General features: G+C 31.8%; 2 protein-coding genes across 5 annotated transcripts in view; both read right to left on the minus strand.

The window, feature by feature from the left end:
• Positions 1-506: 506 nt before the first annotated feature.
• Positions 507-8,303, minus strand: LOC133833171 (ABC transporter G family member STR-like). The gene is made up of 5 exons (XM_062263423.1): positions 7,947-8,303; positions 7,068-7,247; positions 6,212-6,480; positions 3,213-4,486; positions 507-1,085 (listed from the first exon to the last, which is right to left on the minus strand). Exons 1-5 carry the CDS (start codon positions 8,301-8,303, stop codon positions 673-675), a joined length of 2,493 nt encoding a protein of 830 aa, XP_062119407.1. The 3' UTR covers positions 507-672.
• Positions 8,304-12,514: 4,211 nt separating this feature from the next.
• LOC133831688 (GTP 3',8-cyclase, mitochondrial) overlaps positions 12,515-23,380 on the minus strand; it is a 54,513-nt gene continuing 43,647 nt past the window's right edge. For 2 of the 4 annotated variants that reach the window (XR_009892551.1, XM_062262073.1), the window contains one exon: positions 23,050-23,249. The gene's annotated coding sequence lies outside the window, so the exon portion shown is untranslated. Of the gene's footprint in view, positions 13,135-13,212; positions 13,344-13,453; positions 13,522-13,612; positions 14,168-23,049; positions 23,250-23,380 lie in introns of those variants that run through there. The other 2 variants (XR_009892550.1, XR_009892549.1) reach the window with 2 other exon arrangements.

Here is a 23,380-nt window from a genome sequence, read left to right on the forward strand (position 1 = left end):
TCTTAAGCACATTCCACACTAGTTCAAACTAAATTTTGGTATATGAGAAACAAAAGTAATAATGTAATGTTGATATTATTAACTAAAAAATATGAATCTTCCTTGTGGTAGAAGACTAGAAGTAGCTACCTTCCTTCCTAACAACTCAATGTTCATGGAATATCCATTAGATATACATATATCAAAAGCCTTACAACAATTCCAACTAATTGTAAGTAACTATAATCCATATAAATATATATAGGTTCTGGATGTAATGTGGTTCTGATAATAGTGTTGTTCTATTTATGGAGTAATTTATGGTGATGCTAAAATAATTGAGGAATAATATGGGATTGATGTTATTGTATATTAATACAGAATGGAACAACACCAGTGACTAAAGGGCATTACATCTATGTCATATATATATATATATATATATATATATAAATGGGGTGTCCGTTTTGAGTAGTTGAGTGAACTTGGAAAGTGCAGAGAAGCTTAGGATGGAGGTGATATTAAACTCAAGTGTATAAAATAGTTCACTTTACTCTTAAAATACACGTGAGACTCACAAAAATTATTAACTTTACCCCCTAAAAAATTGAACCAAACATAAGAAGTGTTTTAGATTCTCATTCTCACATTCACTTTACCCCATACCAAACACTCCCAAAATAGTTAATTTCATTACTTCCTGACATTCTTGGAATAAAATCTAAGCACCACATAAAATAAGAGACGATAGAGAACGCCCCAAGCGAGCAAGATCAAGACATCATACCACAAGTTTTCATGCTCGATATCCATGGAGAATAGCACATCTTCTCCAATCAACATGCATGGTTGTTTTAACACTGTTATATTATGAATATGCAAATCACTGATCTTAACTTCTCCCAAAGGACCTGGCGAAAGATCTTGAGGAGGGCCATTGTAGCAGCGTGATCCTTTGAATTCGTTGGTCAACATGGCCTCAAATGGGTACTTGATCGCCGACAAGTAGTGCAACCATCTCCAGTAGATGGGGATTTGAGTTCTCTTCAGGAAAAAGCCGCATGTCAAGAAGAAGAGGGCTGTAGTTGCTATCACTACTGCGTATCCTGTAATGGAAAATTATAATTTTCAGAAATTAGATACATTTTTCTTTCTTTTTAATATTATATTGAACATCTTTGATATATGACAACCTTAATGTTTGATAAAAAAAATGTATTGATTATTAAGAAAATAATTCATGAATATTACATTTGACAAGATTATTCTCATTCTTTCTAGTGTTATGTGACACCAATAAATAAATATATACCACATTAATTAAAATTTATTTAAATAAAATGACACAATCAAATAATTATTATAGTAATTACCAATTTTAAATTGGGGGTCCTTTTAAATTATATGACATGTGTTGATTGGCTAGATATGAGTGAGGCACCAAAATTAAACTTATCCTAAAATCATTTTAAGTAGTTGGATGTGTGAGTATGTACGAGACTATAGGAATGGTTCTAGTTCAGAAAAGAAAAAAAAAGTTTAATAGCTCGAGTTAAATAATCTTACTCATAAAATCTACTTATTAAATCTTGACATCTTTATAACCTAAAAGGGGTAACTTAAATGGTTAGGTATGTCATTTGCTCTCGCAAATTCTCATATTGTAATCTTTTTTGACACTTACATTGCAATTGTTATAGTTTTTCGGTTCTCAACTATTTGTTTTTTTTAAAAATAAATCTCGAGTTCTCTATCATTGTGTGCCTAATCAATTTATGAAGTTAGTTTCACTTCATGAAACTTACACATGCAATTGAAGATGAGAATTGCTAAGGGGCACCCGTAGTGCTCAACACCATAAGAAGGTAGTGTATCACTATTTGTGCAATTCAATATCAATTTCTACATATTTGAATTTAATAAGTATTATGGAGTATCACTAATTATGAGGTGTCATCTCGTGTGTTGTTAAACGTCTTAAGGTGCCAAAACAACAAATAACTAGTAAAATGATGTAAATATCAAACACGTGCACAAATGTATAAATATAATTATATTTAGAGTGTTGCTATTTGACACCTTAAGATGTTCAACACCACATGAGGTGGTACCCTATAATTGGTTAGCGATACCCATAATACTTATTAAATTCAAATAAGTAGGACCCGATATTAGATTGTCCAAATAACAAGAGAAATGCTAAGGGGCACCATTAGTGCCCAACACCACAAAGATGTGTCATACCGCTATTGGTGCAATCTAATATCGAGTCTCACACATTTTAATTTAATAAGTATTATGAGGTATCATTAACCAACTATAAGGTGCCACCTCGTGTGGTGTTGGATAACTTAGGTTGTGATTGGTAGAGTATCCAAATCCAATTTTATCATTTTTAATACTTGAAAGCAGTGAGACCTACAAGAATAAGTGATTGGTAATATGTTTTTGAAAATAAAATTCAAATCAATATTCTAATTTTGTGTTATAAAATCAAAAACAAGAAAATCACGTTTTCTTTGATTCCAAATCATTGTATACTAAAATCCTACAAAACTATCACTTTTTTATATTTTTAGATTTCATACCAATCACTTATTCAGATTTTTAAAACGCAAAAACAATTTTCAGATACCGAACCAAACACATTTTCAAACTATAAATTTAGATTTTATTTTAGAAACACACTTTTTGAAAATACAATTTTCCAATCACGAACCAATCAAGCCGTTAAAGTGCCAAATAACAACTGTCAAATAACAATGGGTCCGTTTGGTAAAATTTTTGTTTTTAAATTTTTTAAACACAAAAAATAGAAATAGTATTTTATTTTTGTTTTTTATTTTTAAAAAATAAAAATATGTTTGGTAATTATTTTTGTTTTTAAAAATAAAAAATAATAAACGTGTTTGATAACTTTTATTTTTATTTTTTGTTTAACAATGTGTGTTAATTTGAAGAAGAGAAGGAAAAATTGAAAACTATTTAAAAAATTTTTGAAAGTAAAAATTTTCTATTTTCAAAATTTAATAAATTTTATTTAAAAATTAAAAATAGAGTTACTAAACAATTTTATGTTTAATTATCAAATTTTTAATTAATTAAATAAAAAACTGTTTTATTAATGATTACCAAACAATACCAATATAATAGCTACATGAGACCTACTTGACTCTTAGCACTACATATCCACGAAATCTTTAGAATCAATATATAAATATAATTATATTTACCTGTTATATAACTTGGAACAAGTGCACTGACGAGCATGACGTAAGCATTGGTGGTGATAAGAGAAGCATAGAGAATGATCCAAAAGTAGAGTATGCTAGCTCTGAGCTTGAGTATGAAAGTGGTTATGGCCGCGAAAGTGAATCCCTGAACAGCAAAAAATGGCAGATAAACTATGAGCGAGGAGATGACATAAGACGAAGCTCTGTAAGCGTTGTGAGAAGTCTCTCTTATGAAGATGAAACGCTCGAGTATAAACGTCGGAACGGCGTCGTTTGATGAGAAGAAAACCAGGCAAACCGAGAAGATGTAGAAGTTCAGAAGCCTATTTATGTCTCTGAAAGTATCTTGATTCAGATGCTTGAAAAGACTCGCCAGAATCAGCGCCATTACTGTTAACACAATCTCTCTGGAGAGAAAAAGCTCCGGAGTTCTGATCACGTTCAGTGCTGACCTCCATGAAAGTATGAGCACTTCTCTCAGCCATGGATTTGCATACTTGGGTCCGAGATCAAAGTCATCGAGTACTTCTTCATCGTCGTCGTCGTCATCAAACTCTTCCATTTCGAACTCTTCAACGAATGAAGATGAGTTGTAGAGAGCCGAGGGGGTTTTGGGTATGGAACCATTATTGGGGTGGTTAGGCTGATAAGGAGTAGGAAACTGACTGCTCGAAACGAAGCTTCTCGAGCCAGACCTTGGCGTTCTCCGGGCAGGTGTTTGTCCAGGAGTTCTCGCCGGAGTCCACGACGGAGGCCGACGTGGGGTTCCTCTAACGCCGTTGTAAACCCAAACTGGAAAGTCTTTGTAGAATTGTGAAGCTAAATAAGGAGGTTGGTTGGTGCTGAAAACTCCACTGTGAAGTGGGGTCTGCGGTGGCCGGCGTTCCAAGGATTTGTTGAAGTCTTCACTGTCGTCGTCGTCGTCTTCGTCATCGTAGTCGATGCCTGGTCGAGATGTCATGTTCGATGAGGAGAAGCCTTGGCTCTTGAGACTGATCATGTGCCTGCTAAAGAGACCTGAGGTGGCGCTTGATCTGTATGGTGTTCTTGAGGCTCTGGGGGGTTTGGGGACTGGTGTTCGGGCTGCTTGGTCTGGCTTTGTGCCGTCGCGTTGGTAGAGGACGAGGGGGTCTAGTCCTATGGTTGCGTCGTCGTATTCTTTGATTACGTCGAGGAGGTACTCGAGGTTGTTTTCGGTGTCTGGTACTGGTCTGCCGAAGCCGGCTAGGTGGGCTGAGAGTCCGACTGGGCTTCCCATGTATATTAATCTTCCTCTGCCATTTGCAAAAAATTGGAATAGTCAGTTGTAGTGATGAACACAACTAAATGAGGAGCAAATTGAAAAATATTTAGCAATGAAATAGGGATTCTCCCGTATTTGAATTTAATATCTCAAGCCACATGCATACTTGTGTTAATAAAATATAGATTACACGTGAGATTTGATACTAAATTGCAATGTTATATTTTAAAAGGTTATTTGATCACTTGTACGAGGTATCGGTATAATTTAGTATCGGATCCTACATATTTGAATTTAATAAGTATTATGAATTATATGACTAACACCACCCGAAACGACATGCATACTGGTGTTAATGCAATTTAGTATTCAGATCTCATATGTTTTAATCAAAAAGATTATATGTGGGATCCAATACTAAATTGCAATGCTCTATTTTAGAGGGTTATTTGATTACGTGTATGATGTCCAACACCACAGGTAGATAGTGTATCGCTATTTGTATAATTCAATATTGGGTCTCATATATTTAAATTTAATAAATATTATGAATTATATTCCTAACACCACCCGAAACGACATGCATACTGGTGTTAATGCAATTTAGTATTCAGATCTCATATGTTTTAATCAAAAAGATTATATGTGGGACCCGATACTAAATTACAATGCTCTATTTTAGAAGGTTATTTGATTACATGTATGATGTCCAACACCATAAGTAGATAGTGTATCGTTATTTGTATAATTCAATATTGGGTCTCATATATTTAAATTTAAGTATTATGAATTATATGCCTAACACCACCCGAAACGACATGCATTCTGGTGTTAATGCAATTTAGTATTCAGATCTCATATGTTTTAATAAAAAAGATTATATGTGGGACCCGATACTAAATTGCAATGCTCTATTTTAGAAGGTTATTTGATTACCTGTATGATGTCCAACACCACAAGTAGATAGTGTATCGCTATTTGTATAATTCAATATTGGGTCTCATATATTTAAATTTAATAAGTATTATGAATTATATGCCTAACACCACCCTGAAAGACATGCATACTTGTGTTAATGCAATTTAGTATTCAAATCTCATATGTTTTAATCAAGAAAATTATATGTGGGACCCGATACTAAATTGCAATGCTCTATTTTAGAAGGTTATTTGATTACCTGTATGATGTCCAACACCACAAGTAAATAGTGTATCGCTATTTGTATAATTCAATATTGGGTCTCATATATTTAAATTTAATAAGCATTATGAATTATATGACTAACACCACCCAAAACGACATGCAAACTGGTGTTAATGCAATTTAGTATTCAAATCTCATATGTTTTAATCAAAAAGATTATATATGGGACCCGATACTAAATTGCAATGCTCTATTTTAGAAGGTTATTTGATCACCTGTATGGTGCCCAACACTACAAGTAGATGTTGTATCGTTATTGATATAATTCAATATCGGATCCCACATATTTAAATTTAATAAGTATTTGCAATATCGCTTACCAATTATGGAATGTTGCTATTTGACACCTTAAAGTGTCCAATACTACATGAGTGGACACCTTATGGCTAGTCAACGATACTCCATAATTCTTATTAAAGCCAAATATGTGGGATCCGATATTTAATTACACTAATAACAATATATTATCTACTTATGGTGTTGAGCATCGAGCACCGAACACCTTAAAATGCTAAATAACAATTTATATATATGTATGGATTGATTTGCGTACCTTGCTAGGATAGTGATGCGATCAAGGAGTAGTTGAATGCGGAAAGAAGGCTGATGGATGGTCATAAGAACAATGCTACCACCTCGAGCAATGTCCTTGACTTTTTCGACAACACTATAGGCACTGGTTGAGTCCAAACCGGAGGTGGGTTCATCAAGGAACAACAGTGATGGCTTATGGATTATATCGATTCCTATAGAAACCCTACGCCGTTCTCCTCCGGACACACCTCTCCTCCCTTCATCCCCGATATAAGTGTGTGTTGCACTCTGCATGCAACTCAAATATTACACACAGTAACGTGTTATTGCTTTTTAAAACAATAAATTTCAGTTTTAATAATTGTGATTGACTAAGCTATACTGTCAATATATATGATTTTTCTTTGTTAGGGGCTAAAAAACAGGCGCACCTACCTTTTATGTTCCCCTACCTTGAATAGTTTTCGATGCGGTTTTTTTAAATAACCGTTTTTGTTCTAGTTATTTAGAACATCCTGCAAATTTTCGAGAAATTCTGAATTATTTACAGTGCCGAAAACAAGGTTCAAACAGATCATTGCACGCGTGACTAATTTTTTTATGTACATGAAAAACAACCTGTTTGAACCTAGTTTTCAATACGGTAAATTAATCAGAATTTTCTTAAAATTTGAATGATGTTCTAAATAACTAAAATATACACAGTCATAAAAAAAATCGCACCGAAAATTGTTTATAGTAAGAGAACACAAATTAGGTGCACCGATAATACACCTCTTTTTGTAGCCCTACCATAAAAACACCCTCTATATATATATATATGAATATGTTAGTATCATCATTAATATATAATAATTTAGGATGGTTGTACGTACCTGTAAGCCAAGTTGAGCAAGGAGCTCATGAACTCGTTTCTTCTTTTCGGAAGCGGAAATGGAAGGAGGAAGCCTGACCTCTGCTGCGAACATGAAAGTCTCAAACACAGTCAACATTGGGAACAGTTGATCATCTTGCATCACATAAGACGACACCCTCTTCATGTAGCTTGTTGTAACCTACAAAAACACAATATTCATTAATATTATTTCTTAATTATACCATTAATAAAATATTATAATAAACACTATATTATATATATATACATGAGAAAAAATATTAATTTACTCATTTAGAACCTTATGTTTATGCAAAGTATCGTTTTTGTATTTTTTTTCAATAATACTTATATAGTATCCTATATTTAAAAATCATACATATTTGGCATCCTAAACTCAAATTTGATAAATAAAATTTTGTCAGGATGAATGAGACCAGCTTGATTAAATTGATAAAATTTTATTCAATTAAGTTTGATTTTATGGTATCAAGTATATACGATTTTAAAATACAGGTACTAAATATGTACGTTTTCAAAATAAATGATAAAAGTATTAAAACGATACTTTACAGAAACACATAGTATCAAATGGTTACCTACCTTTGTTTTTATAGCCACTTTGCATAATAGTCTAGTTTTGATAATTTTTTACAATATTTTATTTTCAAATACTACTGACATCGTTCTCGACACCCTATTAAAAATCTTGATACCCTGTTGAAAACTCTAGACACCTTTTTTAGATTGTCGATACATCCTATCTAAAATGTCATTTTGCAAAAAAATTATCGAAATGAAACTATTTTACAAAGTGATATACTATATTCTACTTATTTCACCATTTACATATATGATAGGATAGTATAAATATACTAACCGGTCTTCCATCGATTCTAACCGAACCCTCCAAGCTACCTTGAGCAATTCTTCCAGCCAAGGCATCAAGAAACGTTGATTTACCAGCTCCACTAGGCCCCATAATGGCCATAACTTCACCTCTCATTGCTTGACCAGAGATATCATTGAGAAGATAAGCTTGCTTGTCAATCCAAACCCCTTCTCTTTTCTGCTTCTTTATGATACTATAAGAAAGGTTCTTGAACTCCAAGCCATGGCCGGGAATCATGTTGCGCGGTTGGAGAGGGACGCCATTTTTCGAGGTATCGTCCAAATCGAGAAGAGTTTCGAGGCTCCTTTTCGTTTCGTTCCTCTTCACTGCGAGTTTATTTGCCATGAGGAGACAATGGATGAGAGTGGATCAAGAAAAAGAAGAAGCACTTCTCTTCTCCTCTTTTTTGTTTTGGTACTCTTTGGAAAGGTGTTTTTAAGGCTCCAAAAAATGAAACTTGAAATGTGGACAAAAGGTAGTGACGGGTAAAATTATTAAGAGGAGTGAGACAATAGTGTTTGAGCTTTGTCCAAGGGCTGTGGACAAAAGAAAAGTAGTAAGAATCAGACGGCAACATAGATGTTTTATTGGGTTGGTTTTTTGCAATTTCTTTGGACTTATCGTTCATTAGCTTTGATAATCACTACAATGATTTTGTCTTTATATCACATCAAATAAATCAAGTACAAATTGAGTATGAGTATTGCTATGGGGACACTTGATCTAAGATACAATGATTTGTACAATTTGATAACACTATGAGAACCACTATTATATTGTATTAATCGTTCATAATAAGAATTATGAGATTTTATCTAAAAATTAGTTGGTGATTAGTGGAGTTACTCATGTTCTTATTAATGACTCAATATTCTTATACTTATTTTATGTGAGACACTATACTTCAATATCCCCTCAAGATGGTGGCGATTTTTCTCAAGTGTTTTTTTGCACTATGCGGACTCTTGAATCAACTGATCACAAGTGACTCTTTTTTAGCTTGATTATTTTTTTTGGATATCAATTATCTTTTTGTACTATGCAGATCTCGTACGGCTTAGCTCACTATTTGGACCTCAAGTGTCTTTTTGCACTATGCGAATCTCGTATGACTTAGCTTACTCTTTGATTCGATGTGGATAGAATACTCGCAGATGAATTGACTTATGATACTATGACAAGAATCGTGAGGCTCCATCTAAAAACCAATTGGTGATTAGTGGAGTTACTCATGTTTTTATTAATGACTCAATATTCTTACACTTATTATATGTGAGACCCACCATACTCCAATAATGATGTATGTTGCATTAAGTGGTACCGGTAACAATATATTCAATACAAATAGCATTTTTCCAAAATATGAGCAAGAATTTATGTTATCTACTTAGTGCAAAAGAATTTTGGATTCATTTTAAATTAATTGTGAAAAATAGAATATTATTCATGAACCTTATGTTCCTCCTTTGGTTCCCTCTTTCATCTCTTAACTTTATTATCCTCACATTCAAAGAGAATTGATCATAGAGGGAAAATGGTTTCTACTCCAACCAAATCTTTCTCATGGATCATTTTTTTAAAATTCTAGGGTTATGAGAGTGAACTAAATCATGGGACAAATATGTGTTTTTAAATCATAATGAGTGAATTCTCAATACATAGCCTAATTAAGTCCCCAGTAATAATTGTAAGTTTTTGTCTTTAAAACCTCACTCAATTCTAATTATATCACATTATCATGACCTAAGTCTCCAACAGCTTCCCTTGTGCATTCCATCTCAGTCTCTTCCTTCATCAATAAACATCACATAATTGAGATAAGGAATTATGCTTTATTTTTGCTTCAATAAATTTAGTTATTTATGGTATTTTGAATATATACATAATCTGGTACTTGGTGTTTAATAATATGATTCCAATTTTTGCTTTTAACCTAAAAAGCATTATAAAAACCTTACAATAATGTTTTTTTTTAAGTTTTAAAGAAATTTGTGTTGATAATAATAATATTTTTATAAAATATATTTATGGCAAAAGTTTCTAATGTTATCAATCTTTTGTTTTACTTATTTATATATATACTAGATACAAGCAACGTGCATATTACACGTTTGTTTAGTTTTATTTATAAAATTTATTAATTATTTTAATTAAATTTATATTAATGTCATATAAATTTTGAAATAAATATCATATTTTAATTAAATAATTTATTTATTTTTGTTTATGTTTATTTTTGTCTAGTTTTTGAATTTGAGAGTGACAACAAGAGATTATATATTATATGTTTAAAATAATATTAAATATTATATGTGGATTTTAAATTTAAGTTTATTGCTAGTTTGTTAAAAAAAACAATTTGTTGCTAAGTCACAATATATTATATTTAATATGATATTATTAAATTAAGTTTAAGTTTAATTAAATTTTATTTAAGTTATATAAAATATGATTTTATTATTTTTAAATAATTATCATTATAAAATATCTCAAAAATATCATATTTTAATTTGTTTAATTATTTATTATTTTAAAATAATTATCATGGTAAAATATCTCAAAAATATCATATTTTAATTTGTTTAATTATTTATTATTTTAAAATAATTATCATGGTAAAATATCTCAAAAATATTATATTTTAATTTGTTTAATTATTTATTTTATTTTATTTAACTTTAAGTGTGTACAAACTACGGTTAAATATAAGAATATTCGGTTAAATATAAGAATATTCCGTTAAAGTTAACCTTAAAAAAATAAAAAACCGTTAAAACCAATAATTTCCGTTATCTACACACTTATTATATAGAAGAGACTAGATACAAACAACGTGCAATATGCACGTTTGTTTAATTTTATTTCTAGAATTTATTAATTATTTTATTAAATTTATAACAATGTCATATAAATTTCAAATAAATATCATATTTTAATTAAATAATTTATTTATTTTTGTTTAAGTTTATGTTTGTTCTAGTTTTTGAATTTGGGAGGGACAAGAAGAGATCATATATTATATGTTTACTGTAATATTAAATATTATGCGTGGAATTTAAATTTAAGTTTCTTGCTATTTTTTTTTTAAATAAGCAATTTGTTGCTAATTCACAGTAAATTCTAATATATATTTAATATGATATTTAAGTTTAATTAAATTATATTTAAGTTATAAAACATATGATCTTATTATTTTTAAATAATTATCATTGTAAAATATCTCAAAAATATCATATTTTAATTTGTTTAATTATTTATTATTTTTAAATAATTATTATTGTATAATATCTCAAAAATATCTTATTTTGATTTTTTAATTATTTATTTTATTTTATTTAAGTTTAATTATTTACAAACTACCGTTAAATATAAGAATATTCTATTAAATATAAGAATATTTTGTTAAAGTTAACCTTAAAAAAAATAAAAAACTGTTAAAACCAACAATTTTCGTTATCTACACACTTATTATATAGAAGATATATATATATATTTTATGACAAATTAAAGTCCCTAACATTATCTTTTAGCGGTGCAAGTATTAGTTCTCAACTATTATAATCCCTAATGTTTTAAATTTGTTGTATTTATATCCTTATCTTTGTTTTAGGTGACTTATTAATATACATATAAAATAAAACTTTAAATAAATAAATTATAACCCCTTATATATACATATATTTTAGATAAATTAAAGTTGCAAAAGAATTTTATATAAATTTTATTTACTTTGTTTTTCATCAAAGATTATTTTGTAATAGAAACTAGTGGGGGCTCATAAATAAATAAAGACACTTGAAGTTTATAGTGGTTGGACTCGCAAAAGTGATATATATATATATCTACAAGTATATGCTATTGTTATTTCTTTTTTAGTTACAATTCTGACAATACTTAGAATGTGCACTACAAGAAATGAGACTTCTGGCTACGAGAAGCGGAAAAATCTTCACTAGATCATCTAGCAATGATAACGTCATTTTAGAAGTTCATTTTTAGCACCGAACAACAAATTAAGGGAGTGTTTGCTATGGATGTTTGTTTTGGTGGGAATGAGAATGTGGTAAATTTATTTTAAATGACTTGGGAGTTTGTGTTTTCAAGTGGGTCTTATTTTTGGAAAAAAATCTGCTGTCTCCAATTTCCTATCCCCTCCATGTCCTACCAATTAGTTTAAGACACCTCATTTATTTATTTAATATATATTTAAATTATTTACAACTTTCTCTTTTTTCAATTATATTAATACTATAAATAGATGATGTGTCTTATAATAATTGGTAGGACATGGAGGGGATAGTTAATTGGGGACAACAGATTTTTTTTCCTTATTTTTTAGCTTGATTTTAGGGTAATCCTAACATCTTTAAACATTTGACTTTCACATTCCTTTAATCTAAACTCTCTCTAACTCTACTCCCCAAAACTCAAATCTCATACCAAATAGCTCCTAAAAGTCATCACTACGACCTCTAGCAATGACATAGTTTAAAAAAAAGTATTTATTTTGGAATTAATTATATTGTTTTTAATTTAACTATTAATTAAAAATAAAATTATATAAAAATGAAATACTAATTAAATAAAACAATATACATGTATCAGTAACAAAAGTTTACATTATCTTTTAAATAATTAACAATAAATCTAAGGTTGGGGCTTGGAAGAAAGTATAGGCTATTGAGAAGATCTGGATCTTGAAGCTCCTCGTAGGCGCTCAACATACTATGTCATAGTTTGTCTCATCATCTGATGCATCTTCTCACTAATACTCGGAGATGGAAGTAGTGCATGTGATCCAGTCTTCACTTTGGTGTAGAGCTGGCCCTAAGCATAGGCAGGTCAGGCCTCTACCTAGGGCCCCCAAATAAAAAGGCTCAAATTTTGAAAATGTTAATTTTTTTTCTATACAAAAATGCTTCATAACTTTACAAAAAATATTATTTTATATATAAATATTGTAAAAATACTAAGATTTTCCTTGGGCCCCCAATGCTCACGGGTCGACCCTTCCTTCGTGCTAACTTGATGACCAACTCTTACATGTACGTGTGTGTGATAAGTCTCAAACATTGTACAAGAAATGGATTCATCATCTTCTTCCAACCAAATGACACTTGATGATGATGATGCGTGTGATGACTATGATTGCGTGTCACACGCCTTGGTTGTTTAGCTAAAATTGTACCAAAAGATAAATCGAAATTAAACAATGTAAAAAAAAAATACAAAAGGATAAAATATATATACTTACACTAGGGATGCACATCGGGCAGATTTGACGGGTTTCAGGTTCTCGGGTGTGGATTTTGCAAATTTCAGATGCAAAAAGTGTGTACCGAACTCGTCCAAATAAATGACACTTGATGATGATGCCTATGATGACTATGATTGTGTGTCACACCTCTCGAAATTGTACCAAAAGATTAATTAAAATTAAACAATGTAAAAAATAACAATACAAAAGGATGAAATACATATATATATATACTTACACAATCCTTCAAGTGTTGCACTAGGTCTCTAGGAAACCCCCAAATATGCACTCAATCTCAAGATCTTGCTATATAACAAAAAAATATATAAAATTAATTAATATTAAAAATATTTAATTAAACATAAATGAAATAAAACAAAGTTCAATTATAAAATACCTTTACTTCATAGAGTTCAAGGTACTCTAGCGTCTTCTCCAAATGGGAATCTAAAGTTTCCTTTGGAGGATGAGCCAACTCATATATTTGTCTAAGTACACCTTTAGATCATTCTTCCACTCTTTATAACGATCTATACAAGAATGATGAAAATCGATAATAATTTCATGTAGTTAGTTAGTTGTATATCTGTAGCGCCCCACGTCACTATAATTGCTTCCTAGAATGACGACTGACCCTGCAAACTAACACGAGTTTTTCCAGCGTGCTTTATCCTCACACACGGTTCCTGAGAAAACTTCCCAGAATGTCACCCATCATGAGACTATTTCAGGTCAAATACACTTAACTTTGGAGTTCTTAAGTGATGAACTACCGAAAAGAAGATGCATCTTGTTGGCATAAGTAGTACTCATCAATCCATTTAAGTCATCTTCAACTGTGTAGTCCCATACCTATACAGTCTTAGAATCATCACACTTGACCTTTCTCAGGCGATGTGGGATTGCACAACTTTTTACCCAGTCTTTCCCCCTGCGGATCACGGGATTCTGACTGTCACAATATCGAGTATGACCAATATCAAAATATAGCTAAATTAGAAAATAAAATATGTTAGTATAATTAAAATAAAGTTTAGGATAATAAAAATAATTAATAAATTTAGTTACCTTCAAACAAGGAATAATCCTAGCCTTATTTAGTTCTAGTTGCTCCTTCCAAAATAATACACAAAATTGTATCATTGAAGAAAGTCATGCTAGAAAATATGACTTTCCAATACTCCAATCGATTGGATTTGGAAACTACAACACCTGACCATTCCCTTAAAATTCACATAATTTTCAATCTTCTCAACAAATGGGGTGTAATTTTAGAAATAGAACTAAAGATATAGAATAGTATAGTTTAATTATTTTATTCAAAAATAAATATGTGATTATATTTTTAACAAAAAAATGGCATATTTGTATACTTATGAGGTGCAATTATAAATTCCTTAAATTAAAAGTTACTATTAATTAAAAAAAAATGTATTAGTCTTTTGTCTCAACAAGTGTGTGTAATATTTGGTAGATATTTTGTGCCAAGATAACATTACTCAAATATAAATATTCTCGTGAAGAAATTTTCTTTCATATACCTATTTTCCAAACATTGAAAACGAAATTTGAAAATAATTTAAAACATAACACACTGATTAAATGAAAAAAAAAAAAAAAGAATACATGCCTACCTAACATTGTCACACACAAGGTAATTAAAGTAAAAAACATTAAAAAGACTAGAAAATGGAGAAGAAATTAAAAATAGAACTTTGTGTGAGATAATATCTTCTTTTTGGTGTTTGATGATTTAGACAATGAAGATGTGTGCAAGAGATTTTTTTTAGAGGAACTTGACATTATATTAGTCAAATATATATATAATAATAGTTACTATAAACTATATTAATAAATCAAGTAAATCATTTTAAAAAATCAAATGATATATGATTGAATGAAGAAAGAATAGAGAAGGCACGCGATATTGGCGCGGCTCAATCAAACCATAAAATCGAGTTTCACATCGACCTTTTGGTAAGGTTAAACCGCACCAATGCCGAGTGAGATTTTGTGCATCAACTCAACTTTTGTGTAAATAAATGGAAAATTATTAATATGATGACTTGGAATGAGTGTAATCAACCTTGTAATTTCAACTATTTATAGGTTCAAAATTTCGACTCCTAATTGTAAACGACAAACACCAGCTTATGAAGCTCAACATAGTAACATTGAGAATACTCCAACATGCACTAATTAACCTCTCTACATTTATATATAAGCCGGCCAAGACACCCAATAAAAAAAGCCGGCTTCTATTTTGGGTGTGAAAATTTCTTTCTCTAAAAAGTGAGGGAATAAAGTTTTATATATCCTAATATTACATGCTTTGTATTATATACTAAGAGACTTGATTTGATCTATTTAGGCTTTTAGAAATTATCAATTGATGGATCAATCCAATCATTAAAATGACAGTTGTAGGATGAACAAAATGCATCTTCTAAAAAAATAAAATTTAATCATCTTAATATATATATATATATAAGACACTTTTAATAGTTACTAACCATGAATGATTATTTTAATATTAATTATTGGATTAAGATCAATGATCCATACTAAAAATAAAATTTGACTTTTTCAAACTTTTGGAATGATTACCTAATGACATGACGGTCACATATTTATTAAATAAAGAATAAGAAAAATCTTATTTAATATTCGTTTTCCATTCTTTCTTCATTCATTTTATTCATTCCATGAGAAGAAAGTCATTTTGAAATTAATGAGAAAAATTAATGTAATCATTATCTTTCCAACTAATGTTTATTGCCTAATTAATCTAAAAAATTCGAAATTATTGATTTATATATTTTCATCATCATTATAATCATTCCTCATCAAAAACTTGTTTAGTGATTTATGGTAACCATCCATGGGTAATAACCATTGAGAAATCTTCCATATATTTTTTGTTTGTATAAAATCTCACATGCCACTTCAACACAACATGTGTTAAGCAACTTAAGATGTCAACAAGCACATGCATAACAATATGATATGCATACTCAAGAAGAGACTAATTAAGTATTTGAGAGATTATGAGATAACTTAGAGATATAGATGTAACACCCAACATTTTCATAATACATTTTTTTTTTGTTATAAATCAGAGTTTCAATACATATAATGTACAAGTTTACAAATTTAAGAAATAGTAATGGAAAGATAGTGTTTAAAACATGATTTTATGTTATTAACGAGATTAAAGAGAGAGAGAAACTTGAGTAGTCAAGTATTGGACTCAAATGTCATATAATTTTAATTGGGAATTTTTATAAAATTAAGAAAGTTTGCTAAAGGGCTTATTAGAAAAGAATTTTAATATTTTGTGGTCCAAATGTAATTTTGAAAAAAAAGAAAAGGTATCGGCCTTAATTTCCCGTCGCTCCTCTCTCTCTCCTCATAATTTCTTCCTTTCTTTCTCTTTCTTTTTCCTTCCCTTTCTCTCTCTTATTTTCTCTTGCATGCGTGCGTCTGCCCGACCACTAAAGATCCGCCGGCGGTCACCACATATAGCCACGCGCCGGATCGTTGGATTCAGAGGCCTCCGAACTATCGACCACGCAAGAATTTCAATGGTACTTGCCGATTAAACACCTCAATTGGTCGATTTAAGTTGGGCCACCGTGTTACTTCAAAGTTGCGATTCGGCCACCTCGAGCATCCGCTTGCCATTCTGTCACCACCATCGTGTTCCTCGTGTTGTGGGCTTCAAAACCCAATAAATTGTTCATACATCTACCATAGTTGGATGGTGGGCCCACCGCGATCCACCGTAGATCGTTGGTCAAAACTTAGTGTTCGAGGTTCCGGAGTTCGTTTTGAGTTTCAGAAAATCATCGTTTGACTTATTGTGGAACCCGATCATTGTGGTATAATTTCTTTAACCTATATTGTGATTAATTAGAATAATTGTTATTATGTGTATTTATAGTATATATTTATATATTCTTGATATACTGAATATTTTCTATAATTATACTATCTGTTTGTGATTATATGTATTTTTTTTACACAGGTTTTGATTTTGGGTTTGTCCATTTTATAGCCATTGTGCTGCCCAATTTTATAGAAAATAATAGACAATTAATAAATTTTAAAATGACATATTTAATTGATTTTCTATTAATATGGAAATTATTATGATTAATTAATTTTAATTATTATTGTTATTATTTTGTTAAGTAAATCAAGAATATAGTTTCATGTATATCTCTTCTATATAATAAGTGTGTAGATAACGTAAATTCTTGGTTTTAACGGTTTTTTTATTTTTATTCCGTTAACTTTAATGGAATATTCTTTGTTGACCCTCATTTTGGTCAACGACACGGAGTCTAGAAAACGACATGAAAGTAATAAAGAGCTTGAGAAAATGATCTAATGGAAAGATAAAGAACATAGAGATTTATAGTGGTTCGGCCCCAGTGATTGGTAATGACCTACGTCCACTTGATACTATTATTAATATTGAGCTCCAAAGGTGTGATCAAAGAACTAGGGTTCTCGAGTTTCACAGACCTTAGAAGAAAACAATACAAACGATGAATAATAGTAGTATAATTCCGAAAGATAAAGATCGATCCCCTTCCTTGAGCTATTTCTTGTGTATATATAGGCTCCGGAAGAGTTACATGAATTAGGAAATAATATTTATCCTTAATGATCAATTCTGTAGGTCATAATGAAGAGATATTCTCGGATATCATCACAACTGTACAGATCTTTACATAAATGAACGGAATATACGACCAGGCTGGTCGTATATAAAACTTGATCTTTTCATGTGGAAATAATGCTGGTCGATAGGCGAGTCGTATCTCTGCTACGTGTCCGCCACGTGTCGAAAATCATTGCCACGTCATCAGCAACTGATTTATGGATAAACACTTTTATATTTAACAGAATATTCTTATATTTAACGTTAGATTTTAAACATGACTTAAATTTAAATAAAATTAAATAAATTAATTAAAATAAGATATATTTGAGATATTTTACAATGATACTTATTTAAAAATAATAAAACCATATATTTTATAACTTAAATAAAATTTAATTGAACTTAAACTTAATATTATACTAAACATATAATATATAATCTTTTGTTATCACTGTCAAAGTCAAAAACTAAAACAAACTTAAACTTAAACAAAAATTAATTAATTAAAATAGGGTATTTTTAAGATATTTTATGATAATTAAAATAATTAAATCATATTTATTTAAAAATAATAAAGGCATACATTATTTTCAAAGATTGATTTACGGTCCGGGTATCATCAGCTCGAGGTAAAGGAATAAGATATTCCTAAGACAGCCTTTAGAACTTGTTATGGACATTACGAGTTCTTGGTTATGTCCTTTGGTCTTACTAACGCACCAGCCGCGTTTATGGACTTGATGAATAGGGTCTTCAAGGACTACTTAGATAAATTCGTCGTAGTGTTCATCGACGACATTTTAGTATACCCTAAGGATGAAGTAGAGCACGAGGAGCATTTGAGGTTGATTTTGTCATGACTGAAGGAGCATCAACTCTACGCCAAGTTCAAGAAATGTGAGTTTTGGCTTTCGTAAGTGGCGTTCCTCGGGCACATTATATCAAAATACGGAGTTGCAGTAGACCCATCAAAGGTAGAGGCCGTGAAGGACTGGCCAAGACCAAAGAACGCATCTGAAGTAAGAAGCTTTCTAGGGTTAGCAGGTTATTATAGGAGGTTCGTAGAGGGCTTTTCTAAGATAGCCACTCCGCTCACCAACCTGACCCGGAAACAACAAAGATTCAACTGGAGTGATAGATGTGAAGAAAGCTTCCAGTTGCTTAAGGATAAGCTTTGCTCAACACCAGTACTCTGCGTACCGACACCTAACGATAAGTTCGTAGTCTACTGCGATGCATCGAAGCAAGGATTGGGTTGCGTGCTGATGCAAAATGATAAGGTGATAGCCTACGCCTCACGACAGTTGAAGGAGTACGAGCAGCGCTATCCAACTCACGATATGGAGTTGGCAGCAGTGGTCTTTGCGTTGAAAATCTGGCGCCATTATCTTTACGGAGAACGGTGCGAGATTTATACGGACCACAAAAGTTTAAATTATTTCTTTACTCAGAAGGAGCTCAACATGAGGCAGCGCAAGTGGTTAGAATTAGTGAAGGATTACTACTGCGAAATCCTATACTACCCGGGAAAAGCAAACGTAGTTGCCAATGCGCTTAGTAGGAAAAGTTATGGAAGTTTAGCAGCTTTAGCCGGAATAGAAAAGCCACTACAGCAGGAGCTGATCAGTGCTGGAATAGAAGTAGTTGTTGGCAAACTGGCTAACTTGTCTATCTAGTCGAATCTGCTAGAAGATATACGGATTGGTCAGGGACATGACGACACACTAGCAGCACATATGGATGCAGTCCGAGAAGGCAAGACCACAAATTTCTCAATATCTAGTTAAGGTTTATTGAGATATAAGGATCGGGTATGCGTGCCAAATGATCAAAGGATTAAGAAGACGATTCTAGAAGAAGCGCACAATACCCCGCACTCAATTCACCCAGGGTCGACCAAGATGACTCATGACATCAAGGCAATCTATTGGTGGACAGGGATGAAAAAGGACATAGCAGAGTTTGTGTCTAAGTGTCTTATATGCCAGCAAGTGAAAACAGAATATCAGCGGCCTGCAGGTTTATTGCAACCGCTTAGCGTACCAGAATGGAAGTGGGATGATATAGCTATGGACTTCGTGACAGGTTTGCCAAGGACGAATAAGCAGCATGATTCCGCTTGGATAGTAATAGATAGACTAACCAAGTCCGCTCATTTCCTGCCTGTTAAGACTTCATACACGACATACCAATATGCAGACATCTACGTCTAAGAGATAGTACGGTTGCATGGAATCCCCAAGACAATAGTGTCGGATAGAGGATCGGTGTTTACATCGAGATTTTGGGGGAGTTTACAACAATCTATGGGTACTAAGTTAAGTCTTAGTACAACTTTTCATCCTCAGACAGACGGGCAATCCGAGCGTACGATTCAGATTTTAGAAGATATGCTACGCGCATGTGTACTTGATTTCGGAGGATCATGGAAAGTACTTTCCACTGATAGAGTTTTCCTACAACGATAGCTACCAGTCAACGATCGGGAATACACCTTATGAATTGCTATATGGAAGGAGGTGCCGATCACCGTTGCACTGGCGAGGTAGGAGAAAGGAAGCTTTTAGGTCTCGAAGCTGTTAGACAAGCTCAGGAAGCAGTGACGCTTATTAGACAGCGTATGCTTGCTGCTCAAAGCCGTTAGAAAAGCTATGCGGATGCCAAGCGACGCGATGTGGAATTCAAAGTCGGAGATCAAATCTTCTTGAAGATATCTCCTATGAAACGTGTAAAGCGGTTTGGGAAGAAAGGCAAGCTTAGTCCCCGATTTATAGATCCTTTTGAGATATTGGACAAAGTGAGAGCAGTTGCGTATAGACTAGCCCTACAACCAGCACTAGCAGATAGTCACAACGTGTTCTACATCTCGATGCTACGCAAGTATGTGTCAGACCTATCTCACGTCCTTAAGTACGATATGATAGCACTCCAGAAAGACTTGAGTTACGAGGAACGACCGGTTAGCATCTTGGATAGGGGGTGAAGCAGTTACGGTCCAAGACCATTCCTATTGTCAAAGTCCTATGGAGTAATAGTTCTGAACGAGAGGCAACGTGGGAGTTGGAGGAGGACATGCAAGGCCGGTATCCAGAGTTATTTGGTAAGTAAATTTCGAGGACGAAATTCTTTTTAGTAAGGGAGAATTGTAGAGTCCAAGAACTTTATTTAGCTAGTTAGACAGTAGTAGCAATAGTAATAATTGTAGTATTTTTATGACTGTGAATTTTGGTTCAGACCGGGATTTAATTGGACACTCGTAGTAACACTTGTAGAGTTTCTAAGTTTAACCTATAGTTTAAGAATATTAATTTTAACCTAAGGTTTGATTAATATGACTGATATTAATGGTGATATTTATTATATTATAAGATTTAGATAGACCCAATAAGAAAGTAACACTTTTCATGTGTATGTTTAATGATAATTAAGTATTTTTGAGGAATAAGTTTATTAAGATCAATATTTGAATATCCTAGGGTCTGTCAGCAGCTTTGAAATCGTTAGAGGACTTAGTCAAGGCTGTTTACTCAATTCAAATTAGGCTGAAAATGTGCAATTTCGTGTTTAAATATTCAACGTATGCCGATATATCGCAGCTATAGGATGAGATATATCGCAATACAGGGATACACAAAACTCGTCACTTTGCACGACCAACTCGACGAGCCTCGGGCATATTAGCCCAGGCGATATATCGCCTACTAGGGGCGATATATCGACTCCTTTGAATGATTTTTAAATGTTTTTGAAACCGATCTTAATTTAATCTTTAACCTCTTAATAAGTTCAACATCTTTTTGACCGAGTCTTCAGCCTCTGCTGAACGAGAATTCAAATATTTTTCAATTAAAAAGCCATTATTTTATTCAAGTTAAATGAAGATCTTTTCATTCTTGAACTCTATAAATAGGACCTAGTACCCAGCCATTTATTCATTCATCAAGCTAAGTTCAGAGGCTGCAAGCTGCTAGGTTACTTTTGAGTGCTTAAACACTTGGGTTAGGAATATAAGCTTTAACTTTATAAGCTTAATAAACACTCGGGAAGTAAGGTTCATAGTATTTTTCAGTTCGAGGTGTAGTTCGGTCATAGAAGCATTAAAAGTATTCCAAATTCTAGTCCATTTCTGTATTGTTTCCTTAAGTTCTTATAGTTTTCCACTCAAAATCCTAACTCTATTATTTATTCATGGTTAGGAAATCTAAGATCTTGAACATAAGATTCTTAGTAAGTATTTTCGATGGTATAGTTCTTTCATTATTTTCTTCCCTTTTTTATTAGTATACTCACCTTGCTTTGATGGTTTTTAGGAGTATTTCCAAAGTCTCAATCCTGTTCTCATATCCCGGTATATTTGGTAAGGAAAATAGGATAGGATTCTATATGAAAATATGTTATCTTATGATTTATATGTTATGTTAAATGTTATCTTATGATTTATGTGTTATGTTATATGTTATAATATGTATGATTGTAGACTTGGGCATATGACTTGTATAACTAACAAGCCACAATAAATTTATGGGCATATGACTTGCTTAGCTAGCAAGCCCCGCAAATCTAATGGGCATATGATTTGTTTAGTTTACGAGCCCCAAGTAATAATGACCATTATAGTATATGTGACATATGTTTATGATATGTTTTAGTATATGTTGCGGTATGAATTTTATGTATATTATTTATGTGTTAGATTTTCCTTGATGGGCATTAGGTTCATTCATTTATGTTTATATGTGCAAGAAAATAACTATGGTGGCGGAAATGTTCTTGACAACTTGGGGGTTGTGTATTGAGGCAGAATGGAAATGGATGGATTGAGCGTTCGGTTCGAGGATGAAGTCGCTTCTTAGTCTTTCAAAAAAATTATGCTTTATATGTATTTTCCGCACTTTATTTTGTAATCTATTTATTTAAAGCCATGTTATGTTTTTATTTTAAAAACAATGGGATCACATATCCTACTTTAAATTTTATGTAGTTTAACATTTGTCTTACAAGTTTTAATGAAGTTATGATTATTTCACTTGTGAGTTTTCTTAAAGATTAGTGTCTATGTATAATAGTCATTAATGGTCCAAAGTCTAGAGTAGTTTGGTCATTACAGTGATGCCCCTAATGTAGGGTATGTCTGCCACATATTCGAAATTTCAAGGTTTACGAGTATGTTAAGCACTTGATCAAATGAATTAAATAAAATTATACTAAGAAATACAGAAAAATCTAAAACTTTTTATTAATATAATTTATTACACGTATGCATACTTTAAGTTTAAAATGTAGCAATATGATAAATCCTAAACCACTATTGCATTGCTACTGAGTCCGTGCTCCACAAGTTGCTCAACATCTAAAGTCACACCTAGAAAAATGTTGGAAAATAACATAATGAGCGAACGCTTAGTGTGTAAATCTCATGTATACACATACACATGAATTTCGTGAGTTTGAAATGCACATATACTAATATGCTGACTTATATACTTATGCATT

Source organism: Humulus lupulus, chromosome 4, assembly GCF_963169125.1.
Source record: "Humulus lupulus chromosome 4, drHumLupu1.1, whole genome shotgun sequence".
Classification (NCBI taxonomy): Eukaryota; Viridiplantae; Streptophyta; class Magnoliopsida; order Rosales; family Cannabaceae; genus Humulus; species Humulus lupulus.